The sequence below is a fragment of the Oncorhynchus gorbuscha genome, linkage group LG09 (genome assembly GCF_021184085.1).
Source record: "Oncorhynchus gorbuscha isolate QuinsamMale2020 ecotype Even-year linkage group LG09, OgorEven_v1.0, whole genome shotgun sequence".
NCBI lineage: Eukaryota > Metazoa > Chordata > Actinopteri > Salmoniformes > Salmonidae > Oncorhynchus > Oncorhynchus gorbuscha.
In genome coordinates, this window is record NC_060181.1 from 86,803,043 (window position 1) to 86,817,692 (window position 14,650).

At 45.2% G+C, this 14,650-nt stretch overlaps 1 protein-coding gene across 14 annotated transcripts in view; it reads right to left on the bottom strand.

The window, feature by feature from the left end:
- The window catches only part of LOC124044226 (peripheral plasma membrane protein CASK-like), a 253,203-nt gene extending 248,624 nt beyond the window's left edge, over positions 1-4,579 (bottom strand). For 8 of the 14 annotated variants that reach the window (XM_046363817.1, XM_046363813.1, XM_046363809.1 and 5 more), the window contains exon 1: positions 3,741-4,578. In XM_046363817.1, the coding sequence (XP_046219773.1) occupies positions 3,741-3,799 (59 nt within the window). In that variant the 5' untranslated portion in view covers positions 3,800-4,578. Of the gene's footprint in view, positions 1-3,740 lie in introns of all 14 variants that reach the window. The other 6 variants (XM_046363814.1, XM_046363810.1, XM_046363806.1 and 3 more) reach the window with 3 other exon arrangements.
- Positions 4,580-14,650: the final 10,071 nt, after the last annotated feature.

Consider the following 14,650-nt stretch of genomic DNA (forward strand, 5'->3'; position numbering starts at 1 on the left):
ATGCGGAATGCCAAGCGTCGGCGGGAGTGGTGTAAAGCTTGTGGTGTAAAGCTTGGTGGAGGTGGAATAATGGTCTGGAACTGGGTCTGGCTGGGCTGGGTCTGGGCTGGGATGGGCTGGGATGCACTGGGCTAGTGCTGGAAGGGGCTGGGATGGGCAGGTATTGGCATTGGGACTGGGAATGAGCTGGGATGGGCTGGTACTGGGCTGGGATGGGCTGGTACTGGGATGGTACTAGACTGGGACTGGGCTGGAACTGGGTCTGGGCTGGAATGGGCTGGTACTCGGCTGGTACTGGGACTGGGCTGGTACTGGGCTGGTGCTGGGATGGGATGTGCTGGGACTGGGCTAGTACTGGGCTGAGACTGGGCTGGGTTTGGGATGGGCTGGTACTGGGATCGGACTGAGACTAGGATGGGCTGGGATGGTAATGGGACTGGGCTTTTACTGGGCGGCGATTTGATTGAGCCTGGATTGGGGCTAGGTTGGGACTGGATTGGGACTAGGTTGGGACTGGATTGAGACTGGGTTGGGACTGGATTGAGACTGGGTTGGGACTGGATTGGGACTAGACTGGGACTGGATTGGGCCTGGATTGGGACTGGGGATGGACTGGGACTGAGCTGGGACTAATTGGGTCTGGACTGGTACTGGGTTGGTACTGGGATAGGGTGGGACTGGGCTGGTACTGGGCTAGGCTGGTACTGGGCTGGGAAGGCCTGGTACTGAGCTGGGATTGCACTGGTACTGGGGCTGGGATGGTCTGGGACTGGGATGGGCTGGGACTGGAATGGGTTTGTACTGGGACTGGGGTGGTACTGGTACTGGGATGGGACTGGGGCTGGGACTGTGCTGGGACTGGGATGGGCTGGGACTGAGCTGGGATGGGCTGGGATGGGCTGATATGGGTTGTGATGGGCTGGTAATGGGACTAGGCTGGGAAGGGTTGGTACTGGGGCTGGTACTGGGATGGGGTTGGTACTGGGCTGGGACTGGATTGGGCCTGGATTGGGGCTGGGTTGGGACCGGATTGGGTCTGGATTGGGGCTGGGTTGGGACTGGATTGGGCCTGGATTGGGACGTGGACTTTGGTGGGACTAATTGGGGATGGACTTGTACTGACTGGGGTGGTACTGGGCTGGTACTGAGACTGGACTAGGGTGATAGCATGATAAACTATCCCCAATCCTGATCTCCAATCCTGACTAGGCTAACTAGTGGTTAGAGCGTGGGCCAGTAAAAGAAAGATTACTAGATCGAATCCCCGAGCTGACAAGGTAAACATCTATTATTCTGCCCCTGAACAAGGCAGTTAACCCACAGTTCCAAGGCTGTCATTGTAAATAAGAATTTGTTCTTAACTGACTTGCCTAGTTAAATAAATGTTTTAAAAAGTTAAGCAAAACTGACCAGTATGTTTGGTGAACTTCATCCTACTGTGTCTGGCCTTTAGTAGCAGCCTTGTGTGTTTGTTTGTGTGTGTGTGTGCATCCTCCAGATGTACTGGTTGTCAGTAGGCCCAGTCAGTACACACCATGGTTACAAACACACATACACACACACACACTGAATATCAGGTACTTCCTGGGCCCTAAACAAGACCCTGTCAGTGTTTTCTCAATTTCTCACACAGGTTTCAGGCCTGCCTAAACTTGTTACAGAAGGCCCAGTGCCTCGTCAGTACACACAATAGTCTCACACACACACACACGCACACGCACACGCACACACACACACACACACACACACACACACACACACACACACACACACACACACACACACACACACACACACACACACACACTTGGAACATAACCTGATCCTGTCAATATGATGATTAACGTGTGGGAAAGGCACTTGTTAACCACCAGAAAACCTACTATCAAAGATACTAGATATAATGTACTGTTGTTTGGAGTAATGCAATGGCAGGCTCTTTCCCATTTGTGTAATTACAACAAAAAACTAATTCCCATTACGACGTAATTACAGTGCAACTATTATGCAAATAATAAAAATACTTGGAGTGATCACTAAGGCCAGGATTGAAAAGAAAGAAAGAAAGAAAGACAGACAGACAGACAGACAGACAGACAGACAGACAGACAGACAGACAGACAGACAGACAGACAGACAGACAGACAGACAGACAGACAGACAGACAGACAGACAGACAGACAGACAGACAGACAGACAGACAGACAGACAGACAGACAGACACTGACAGACTGCCAATGTCTCTACCTGACATTCACTGACAGACAGACAGACAGACAGACAGACAGACAGACAGACAGACAGACAAGCTATGCGACAGACAGCCAAATATTCTGCCAATGTCTCTACCTGACACATTCACTGACTAGACAGACAGACAGACAGACAGACAGACAGACAGACAGACAGACAGACAGACAGACAGACAGACAGACAGACAGACAGACAGACAGACAGACAGACAGACAGACAGACAGACAGACAGACAGACAGACAGACAGACAGACAGACAGACAGACAGACAGACAGACAGACAGACAGACAGACAGACAGACAGACAGACAGACAGACAGACAGACAGACAGACAGACAGACAGACAGACAGACAGACAGACAGACAGACAGACAGACAGACAGACAGACAGACAGACAGACAGACAGACAGACAGACAGACAGACAGACAGACAGACAGACAGACAGACAGACAGACAGACAGACAGACAGACAGACAGACAGACAGACAGACAGACAGACAGACAGACAGACAGACAGACAGACAGACAGACAGACAGACAGACAGACAGACAGACAGACAGACAGACAGACAGACAGACAGACAGACAGACAGACAGACAGACAGACAGACAGACAGACAGACAGACAGACAGACAGAGTTCCAATGTATTGGGACTTCATGACTGCTGAACTACTAGTCATTCATCATCGTCCTCCCTACACTGGGAGACTGGTACCCACAAGCATCTGTGAAAGGAGTCTCAATACAACAGAATCAACAGAATAGAATATAACGGTGGTGTCACTGCAGGAAAATGCAAGCAACTACAACACAAGACTAAGAGGGAAGATACATTCATCCACAGAGAAGTAACCATGCATTTTCACTGGCTCTGAGATAATTAGATTTCTTGAGAGTGAGCAAATGAGGAAGAGATTTTATCACCACAATAACTGCATGTAGCCTAGTCACAACTGCAAATGACAACATGTCAGTATATGACACATGCTATTGTCTCATACCTATAAGAAATTACAGGTCATTACCCAGCTGATAATGCCAATAGAGGAATGCTAGGAGGACACTTGTATCTTGCACAGGAGATTGAATTCTATGAATTAAATGGTTTCATTTAGACTTGGTAATATGCACTACAGTTCAGCTGTCATGTCCAATGCAGTGTGTGTGTGTGTGTGTGTGTGTGTCCACTTTCCACTAAACCATGATGAACTGTGAAGTACCTGCCTTTCATGTTGTCACACGCACACACACACACACACACACACACACACACACACACACACACACACACACACACACACACACACACACACACACACACACACACACACACACACACACACACACACACACACACACACACACACACACACACACACACACACACACACACACACACACACACACACACACACACACACACAGCTAAAAAGGAGATACAAAGTAACTGCAGCGTGCAATAAAAGGCAACGTGACACGTACTTTCCAATGACCTCACACAGCTCGTAGACATCTTCAAACAGCACATCGTCGTCCGCCATGGTCCAACGGGTCTGGGGAAATAATTCCCCCCAAATCCGTCCTGGAACGTATATTCCAAAGCAAATAACCACAACCGACGTTAAATAGGTGTAAATACAAACTAGTTTTGTTCGCCGTAGCCTAGGCTACTTGAAGCGTAGACTAATCACCAAGTAGTTGGGAATAAAGATTCCCCAAATTCCAATGGGTGGAAAATTATTGTTACCCCAAAACGATGCGACTCTGCGAGTGGATCGGCTACAGGGCGAAGCTTCAAGGCAACGTGAGTTCTTCAATAATCCCTTTGGCTGTCTGCGGTTCGGCCCCGCCTTGCCCGGGTTTCCCCGTTTCCTACCTAGGCTACTTTCCTCGGAGCCTACGGTGGGAATGTCAAACGTTATAAACAACCCGAGTTGCGTGCCCGCCCGCTGATCCACGGTATTCAACAGTCCAGAACGCACTTAGCCTTACAACCCGCGGCAAAAACTACAGCTGACAACTCTGTGTAGCTTGTTGAGTTGAAAAACAAAACAAGCTATTTACTGTAAATACTCTTATTCTAAAGAACATCCGAATACGGTACATTATTCACATACCAAAAGAGGTGAAAATGATATATAGTTTTATCGCCCTTGAAAAGCGCGCATGGTGCCCGTGCACACGCGACTCGATCAGGTAGGTAAAACTATATATTGGAAATGGGATTCGGACAGGGGATCACTAGCCTGTCTCTCTCGCTCTCTCTTTCACTTTTGTCGTTGCTCCAATTTTCCTCTCTCTGTCGCTCCCTTCATATACAGTCATTGGTCGCTCCTCTTTCAGAGAGCTTCCAGAATGACAAAGCTCCTCCCACCCAAGGTTATTATGAAACTGCTCCGCTTTCCTCCATTACGCTTCCGCAGGAGCGGCTGCGTTCCGGGATCACCATTGAAACGGTGCTTGAGTCAAGATGACGAAGCGGGAGCGCTGTATTTTTTTTTTTTTTTGTCGCAGTTTCTTGATACACTTTTAATGAACCGCAAGTTAGAAGGCGCACCAATCCAAAGTGCGAAAGACAGCCCAGCACGCACTAGATGGCATTTAAAGGCTTCCTGAAGAATTATTTCATTCAAACAAAACTCATGCTATGCAATTGAATTGGCATAATACATTGAGACTATAATAACATAACTATAACAACAGCCTTTTTGTGTATTGGTTTTGTCAAAAGGGAGACCTGGAAAAGAGTAACCTAGACCTCAATAAGTTGACTGAAACAAAAATAGACTGGCACCCAGTCTATAGTAAAATAACGCGATTCGGATGATGAGAAAACAGCAAGGCTATTATGCATAATCTGAAAACTCAGACACAGCTAGAACGCCATCACAGAGAGCAGTAGTGCATTGACTGTTCATTAGGTATTTAATTAAGTGGAAGACTTGTGTACATAGAGTGAAGTGAAATCAATTCAATTTCAATTTAAGGGCTACGTATGTTAACATTGACAAAGGCAGTGAAATAGATAATACACAAAAGTGAAATAATGAATAAAAAATGAACAGTAAACATTACACTCACAGAAGTTCCAAAAAAATAAAGACATTTCAAATGTCATATTATGTCTATATACAGGGTTGTAATGATGTGCAAATAGTTTAAGTTCGAAAGCGAAAACAAATACACATAAATATGGGTTGTATTTACAATGGTGTTTGTTCTTCACTGGTTGCCCTTTTCTTGTGGCTGTGATTTCTCCCAGTAGATATGGGAGTTTGTCAAAATTGGGTTTGTTTTCCAATTCTTTGTGGATATTTGTAATCTGAAGGAAATATGTGTCTAGTATGGTCATACATTTGGCAGGAGGTTAGGAAGTGCAGCTCAGTTTCCACCTCATTTTGTGGGCAGTGTGCACATAGCCTGTCTTCTCTTGAGAGCCATGTCTGCCTACGGCGGCCTTTCTAAATAGCAAGGCTATGCTCACTGAGTCTGTACATAGTCAAAGCTTTCCTTAAGTTTGGGCCAAATAGCATTCAAAGTAATTATATTTTTGTTTTCCCATGATTTGGTTGGGTCTAATTGTGTTGCTGTCCTGGGGCTCTGTGAGGTCTGTTTGTGTTTATGAACAGAGCCCCAGGATCAGCTTTCTTAGGGGACTTCTCCAGGTTAATTTCTCTGTAGGGGATGGCTTTGTTATGGATGGTTTTTGAATCACTTCCTTTTAGTTGGTCTCTCTGTCTCTCTCCCTCTCTGTGGTTGCTCCTACTATAACATTGCTGTCCATTCTAAGTTGATCATACCCATTTGGTGACAAAACACACCCACCTCACACACACACACACACACACACACACACACACACACACACACACACACACACACACACACACACACACACACACACACACACACACACACACACACACACACACACACACACACACACACACACACACACACACACACACACACACACACACACACACACACACACACACAACAGGACATTCCTGGGCCCTAAACAAGCCCACACCTGATTGGCTAATCAAGGCAAAGTGAATAGTTAGGGAGTGTTGTCTAGCTCCAGACAAGATCCAATGATTTATTTTTGTTTGTCCAGAAAAAAGGTTTAGTTTAGCTCTATTCAAACAAGCTCCAGAGAGACCTCTGCTTTCATAAACATTGACCGTGTGAGCAATGAAAGATGCTTATTTTTCATGTCATCAGGCATCACACACACACACACACACACACACACACACACACACACACACACACACACACACACACACACACACACACACACACACACACACACACACACACACACACACACACACACACACACACACACACACACACACACACACACACACACACACACACACACACACACACAGTTAAATCCATCAGCAAGGACAATGTCTGCACATTTTACAATATGGCTTCTGCTGATGATTGGCGAGTTAATCTGATGCAAATTGGCCTTTTTGACTTTCTCTGATAGAGACAGTGAGTGTGACTATGTGGTGGGTCATCCTGGTGGATGTGCAGCGAGAAGGCAGACAATTAAGGAAGATTCACTAGGAACCAAACGGAAGCAAACTAACAGAGTTTGGGAGGGACCAGCAAACTAACAGAGAGGGAGGGACCAGCAAACTAACAGAGAGGGAGGGACCAGCAAACTAACAGAGAGGGAGGGACCAGCAAACTAACAGAGAGGGAGGGACCAGCAAACTAACAGAGAGGGAGGGACCAGCAAACTAACAGAGAGGGAGGGACCAGCAAACTAACAGAGAGGGAGGGACCAGCAAACTAACAGAGAGGGAGGGACCAGCAAACTAACAGAGAGGGAGGGACCAGCAAACTAACAGAAAGGGAGGGACCAGCAAACTAACAGAGAGGGAGGGACCAGCAAACTAACAGAAAGGGAGAGACCTGTCATGCCTTGGTCATTGTATCTTGTGTTTTTGTTATATGTTTGGGTAGGCCAGGGTGTGACATGGGTTTATATGTTGTATTTCGTATTGGGGTTGTATTAATTGGGAGTGTGTATTATTAGGGGTGTGTCTAGTTAGGCTTGGCTGCCTGAGGCGATTCCTAATTGGAGTCAGCTGATTCTCGTTGTCTCCGGATTGGGAACCGTATTTAGGCAGCCTGAGTGCGAGTTGTATTTCGTGGGTGATTGTACCTGTCTTAGTGTTAGTCACCAGATAGGCTGTATTAGTTTCACTCGTTTGTTGTTTTTGTATTTTCAGTTATTTCATGTACCGCATATATCTTCATTAAAAGTCATGAGTAACCTACACGCTGCATTTCGGTCTGACTCTCTTCAAACAGCAGACAAAATTCAATACAGGACCAGCAAACTAACAGAGAGGGAGGGACCAGCAAACTAACAGAGAGGGAGGGACCAGCAAACTAACAGAGAGGGAGGGACCAGCAAACTAACAGAGAGGGAGGGACCAGCAAACTAACAGAGAGGGAGGGACCAGCAAACTAACAGAGAGGGAGGGACCAGCAAACTAACAGAGAGGGAGGGACCAGCAAACTAACAGAGAGGGAGGGACCAGCAAACTAAAAGAGAGGGAGGGACATGCAAACTAACAGAGGGGGAGGGACCAGCAAACTAACAGAGATTAGGAGGGACAAACAAACTAACAGAGAGGGAGGGACCAGCAAACTAACAGAGAGGGAGGGACCAGCAAACTAACAGAGAGGGAGGGACCAGCAAACTAACAGAGATTAGGAGGGACCAGGAAACTAACAGAGAGGGAGGGACCAGCAAACTAACAGAGAGGGAGGGACATGCAAACTAATAGAGGGTGAGGGACCAGCAAACTAACAGAGATTAGGAGGGACCAGGAAACTAACAGAGATTAGGAGGGACAAACAAACTAACAGAGAGGGAGGGACCAGCAAACTAACAGAGAGGGAGGGACCAGCAAACTAACAGAGATTAGGAGGGACCAGCAAACTAACAGAGATTAGGAGGGACCAGGAAACTAACAGAGAGGGAGGGACCAGCAAACTAACAGAGAGGGAGGGACATGCAAACTAACAGAGAGGGAGGGACCAGCAAACTAACAGAGAGGGAGGGACCAGCAAACTAACAGAGAGGGAGGGACCAGCAAACTAACAGAGAGGGAGGGACCAGCAAACTAACAGAGAGGGAGGGACCAGCAAACTAACAGAGAGGGAGGGACCAGCAAACTAACAGAGAGGGAGGGACCAGCAAACTAACAGAGAGGGAGCGACCAGCAAACTAACAGAGAGGGAGGGACATGCAAACTAACAAAGGGGGAGGGACCAGCAAACTAACAGAGATTAGGAGGGACAAACAAACTAACAGAGAGGGAGGGACCTACTGTAACGTCGTTCTTCGTTTGTCGAAAGAGAGTCGGACCGAAATGCAGCGTGGTAGTTACTCATGACTTTATTGGAAAAAGCGACACATGAAATAACTATTACAAAATACAAAACAACAAACGGAACGTGAAACCTATTACAGCCTATCTGGTGAAACTACACAGAGACAGGAACAATCACCCATGAAATACAAAGCGAAACCAGGCTACCTAAATACGGTTCCCAATCAGAGACAACGAGAATCACCTGACTCTGATTGAGAACCGCCTCAGGCAGCCAAGCCCATACAACACCCCTACTCAGCCGCAATCCCAATAATACAAAAACCCCAATACGAAATACAACAACATAAACCCATGTCACACCCTGGCCTGACCAAATAATAAAGAAAACACTAAATACTAAGACCAAGGCGTGACACCTACCTGAATTCGTCCAGTAAGAGATGGACAAAACACTCTTTTACACTGTGCGCCAGAAAAAAAAAAAAAAAAACAATCTGACAGTAAAATGATTTTGAACGGTTGTCCATCTCGGAATTCCAAGTCCATTCTAGAGCTCCGACTTCTCTGACCTGAGGAACACTGACGTCACAATTTTCCCCAGTCTGAGGTCATTTTTGGCTGAGTTCCCAGTTGTCTTGAACGCGCCAATAGATACAGCCTAATCTCGGAACCCAGAACCAAATTCTCACGTGAACACTGGCCTCCTGACTGCTAATTATGAAGGAAGAGACTAGATACAGCCAGCCATGCCTTCGTGAATGTATTTAGTCTGTAATGTCTTTTTCTTTATATGTTGGACCCAAGGAAGACTAGCTGTCGCCACTGGCGTCGGCTAATGGGGATCCTAATAAATAAAATCTAAATCAGTCCCTCACTGTGCCATTTCCACCATTCCGCCACATTTCCTAGCATCAGAAGTCTTTTATAGATGCTTGACATATCATTTATAAGTCAAATCATGAATTGTGATGTAAAAGGTCCTTTCGTCTGGTTCTTTGTCCTGTGATATCCTACATAATTCAACGGGGTTTGGATTGAACTTTTCTGTGAAATAAAGATTTAAGTGCCTTTGAACGGGGTGCGGTAGTAGGTGCCAGGAGCACTGGTTTGAGTGTGTGAAGAACTGCAATGCTGCTGTTTTTTTTTTACCCTCAACAGTTTCCCGTGTGTATCAAGAATGGTCCATCACCCAAAGGACATCCAGTCAATTTGACACAACTGTGGGAAGCATTGGTGTCCACATAGGGCCAGCATCCCTGTGGAACACTTTTGACACCTTGTAGTCCATCCTCCTGCATCTCACAGGGAGAGAGAGGATCAGAGCTTGCCCCACTGTGGTGCTCTGCCTCTGGGTTCTATCTTCCCTCGCTCCACCTCTCTTCTCCTCTCCTCACCTCTCTCCACCTCTCCTCTCTTCCCCACAGCAGCTCGGATCTCCTATACCTTCAAAGGGTGAACGTGCTTGGGAGGTGTGTGTGTGAGAGAGAGAGAGAGAGAGAGAGAGAGAGAGAGAGAGAGAGAGAGAGAGAGAGAGAGAGAGAGAGAGAGAGAGAGAGAGAGAGAGAGAGAGAGAGAGAGACAGAGACAGAGACAGAGACAGAGACAGAGACAGAGACAGAGACAGACACAGAGACAGAGACAGAGACAGACAGACAGACAGACAGACAGACAGACAGACAGACAGACAGACAGACAGACAGACAGACAGACAGACAGACAGACAGACAGACAGACAGACAGACAGACAGACAGACAGACAGACAGACAGACAGACAGACAGACAGACAGACAGACAGACAGACAGAGTTCCAATGTATTGGGACTTCATGACTGCTGAACCACTAGTCATTGTTTGTGTGTTTGTGTCTCTGTGTCTGTATTTGTGTGTGGACTGTGTATGTATGCATGTGTGAGGGTGTGAGATAGAGAGAGAATGTGTGCAGTGTGTCTGTACGTGTGCACTGTGTATTTGTGTTTGTGTGTTTGTGTATTTGTGCACTGTGTATGTGTGTGTGTGTGTGTTTGTGTATTTGTGCACTGTGTATGTGTGTGTGTGTGTGTGTGTGTGTGTGTTTGTGTATTTGTGCACTGTGTATGTGTGTGTGTGTGTTTGTGTATTTGTGCACTGTGTATGTGTGTGTGTGTGTGTGTGTTTGTGTATTTGTGCACTGTTTATGTGTGTGTGTGTGTGTGTTTGTGTATTTGTCCACTGTGTATGTGTGTGTGTGTGTGTTTGTGTATTTGTGCACTGTGTATGTGTGTGTGTGTGTGTTTGTGTATTTGTGCACTGTGTATGTGTGTGTGTGTGTTTGTGTATTTGTGCACTGTGTATGTGTGTGTGTGTGTTTGTGTATTTGTGCACTGTGTATGTGTGTGTGTGTGTGTTTGTGTATTTGTGCACTGTGTATGTGTGTGTGTGTGTTTGTGTATTTGTGCACTGGGTATGTGTGTGTGTGTGTGTGTGTGTGTTTGTGTATTTGTGCACTGTGTATGTGTGTGTGTGTGTTTGTGTATTTGTCCACTGTGTATGTGTGTGTGTATGTTTGTGTATTTGTGCACTGTGTATGTGTGTGTGTGTGTGTGTGTTTGTGTATTTGTGCACTGTGTATGTGTGTGTGTGTGTGTTGTGTATTTGTGCACTGTGTATGTGTGTGTGTGTGTTTGTGTATTTGTCCACTGTGTATGTGTGTGTGTGTGTGTTTGTGTATTTGTGCACTGTGTATGTGTGTGTATGTGTGTCTGTGTGTAAATATCATGCGTCCGCTTTCAGGGTGTTTAACGAAGTAGGTTACCCTACACCCGAGGGGACTCAAATCTAACCCAAGCACTAAACACCAACATCACCGCCCTACTGTTTACTTAACTGTGTATGCTAGAAATATAGTTTGATTTAGTTATTCTTTATAAACATATCTTAGAGCTTGGTCTTAGCATATATCTGATGTACAATTCATTTTTACCAGGCTTATTTCTGATCAAAGGATTGCATGACTTTGCATAATTAGATTGATTTTTATTTCTTGGTATGGTGTTTCAATCTCGCCCCTACTGTAGGTGAGACATTTCTTCAGGAGCGGAGTGAATTGTTCATCCTCTGTACTAAGAGGATTGGAAAAAGCAATGCTGAATCTCAATTGCATATACCTCATGTCCTCTCGCCAAGCCTCCTTCTAAAAAACGATTGGATGAGAAAGCCAGAGGTCCTTCCCCTCTGACCTTCTCCTCCACTGGGTATTGAGAAGCAAGCGAGGAGAGAGGATGTGAGGAGTATGTAATTGAGATTCTCCCCTGAAATTCCTTGTGTGCTTCTTGCCTCCTCAAAAGCCATTGGAGGTCTGGGAGGAGGAGCCTCTGATCTGATGTTCCAATATGCTTGGAGAAGGATATGAGGAGGGAGGACATGAGGAATCAAAAAACTGCATTTGTGATTCACTCCAAGAGTGTTGCACAGGGAGGCATCATTCTTGACTTGAGGAAATGCATTGTTGGAGGGTTTTATTATTAGCCTATAGGACTGTGCCCTGCAGTCGCCTACACTCCTTATAGAACCAAAAATGGGTTCCATCACTTCCTTCATATATGCTAAGAATACCACTCAAACAGATCCACAGATGATGCAATCTCCATTGCACTCCACACTGCTCTTTCCCACCTGGACAAAAAGAACACCTACATGAGAATGCTATTAATTGACTACAGCTCAGCATTCAACACCATAGTGCCCATCACTAAGCTGAGGATCAGTTCAACTCCCTCTTTTACACTACACTTCTGCTACTCTCTGTTTATCCTCTATGCACACTTTAACTATACCGACATATGTTTTGAGGTTGAGAACCCTGCAGCCCTCCAGTTGTCATTTCAATTTCACCCATTTTTTTCCAGCACCCAACCTGGGTTTCAAACCGGCCACCTTTCGGCGACAGGTCCAACTCCGTAGCTACTGGGCCTCCTAACGCCAGTACAGTGTCGGTTGTTGCCTGACTGGTTCCAGAAATGAAGACAAAATGAGCAGAACAAAACATGGGTTCATCTTTAGAAATAAGCCTGAGTTTATCGGCAAAAATGAAGACAAAATGCTATGCAGACATAATTATTCTGATTAGGCAGGGCAAAGCCATTTGAGTGATTTCTTGTATATCATCAAAATAAATCAATCGTAGCACCTTTTTAGACTCATTCATCAGTTTTTTACCTGATGAAGTACAATCCCATTGGAAATGAATGTTGAAAGTTCAATTTGTATTCCTAAAATTTAAGTTGAAAATTACGCTGTCGCTGCCTCCTGTTGACAAGACATGATAGACATTTGATAAATAAGCCCAATGTGTCCAAATCAATAACAATTCGGGACTATATTGAAAACCCTAAACATAAAATGTACTATCTACACATACAGTACCAGTTTAAAGTTTGGACACACCTACTTATTCAAGTACTCTCTCTCTCTCTCTCTTTTCTGATACCCATACTAATCTAATCAAATCAAATCAAATGTATTTACATAGCCCTTCGTACATCAGCTGATATCTCAAAGTGCTGTACAGAAACCCAGCCTAAAACCCCAAACAGCAAGCAATGCAGGTGTAGAAGCACATATTCCATTTAGTACAGTATGGACTGCTATGGGCTATCTATTCTGACAGTAAATTTGTCAACATTTAAACAAAACATCATTTTTTAATTCAACTTTGCTGGGATCTCATTCCTCTGATTGAATCTTTAACCAGACCCGTCACCCATCATTTCGTCCAGGCGTCTCAGGAGCAACATCTGACTGGAGAGCAGGAGTAAAAGATTGCATCTGCAATGTAGGACAGAAAGCTCTGGAGGACACACTTTACATCCAGTCAACCCCAGACGACCAGATGAGTGTGATTTGTTTTTCAGCTAAATCCCACCAGGTCTGTCCACAGTGGCCCGGGTGCTCCAACAGGTGTTGTTCTGTTGTCAATAAAACACATGCACCGTCATCAGACAGTTCATTTGTATGGCTTTTGGGACCAAAGGGTAGCACATATAAACACATAGAATCAAATTATTAGGCCAAACACCAGAAACCATAATCTTCACACATTATGTTCCACGTAATGTTATTAGCGGACTAGAAATCAATGCTGGTTAGCATTAAGCGGATTGATGCGTGTGCGGTGTGCCGCGGAAGAACGGATTCATAATTCCGTTTACCGGTGGAGGGGGTGAAATGAGCGAGGGGTCTAGTGGAGCGGAGCGGTGCTGTGTGTGTGTGTCTGTGGTGAGGTAACCCATCTGTCCACTGTGGAGCTCCTGTCTTGCTGGAGTGCTTATCAGGGTTAGAGAGAGAAGAAGGGTGGAGGGAGGGGAGGTATGAGGAGAATGGTAAATCTGTGTCTGGGTTTAAAAAGATACTGTCTGTTGGTGATGCATTACAGCTCTGCTCTCTCTCTCTCTCTCTCTCTCTCTCTCTCTCTCTCTCTCTCTCTCTCTCTCTCTCTCTCTCTCTCTCTCTCTCTCTCTCTCTCTCTCTCTCTCTCTCTCTCTCTCTCTCTCTCTCTCTAATTTCAATTTATGGGGTTTTATTGGCATGGGAAACATATGTTAACATTGACAAAGCAAGTTAAATAGATAATAAACAAAAGTGAAATAAACAATAAAAACGAGCAGTAAACATTACACTCACAGTTCCAAAAGAATAAAGATATTTCAAATGTCATATTGTATATATACAGTGTTATAACAATGTGCAAATAGTTAAAGTACAAAAGGGAAAATAAATAAACATAAATATGGGTTGTATTTACAATGGTGTTTGTTCTTCACTGGTTGCCCTTTTCTTGCGGCAACAGGTCACAAATCTTGCTGCTGTGATGACACACTGTGGTATTTCCCCAAGTACATATGGAAGTTTATCAAAATTGGATTTGTTTTTCGAATTGGTTGTGGATCTGTGTAATCTGAGGGAAATATGTCTCTCTTATATGGTCATACATTTGGCAGGTTAGGAAGTGCAGCTCAGTTTCCACCTCATTTTGGGCAGTG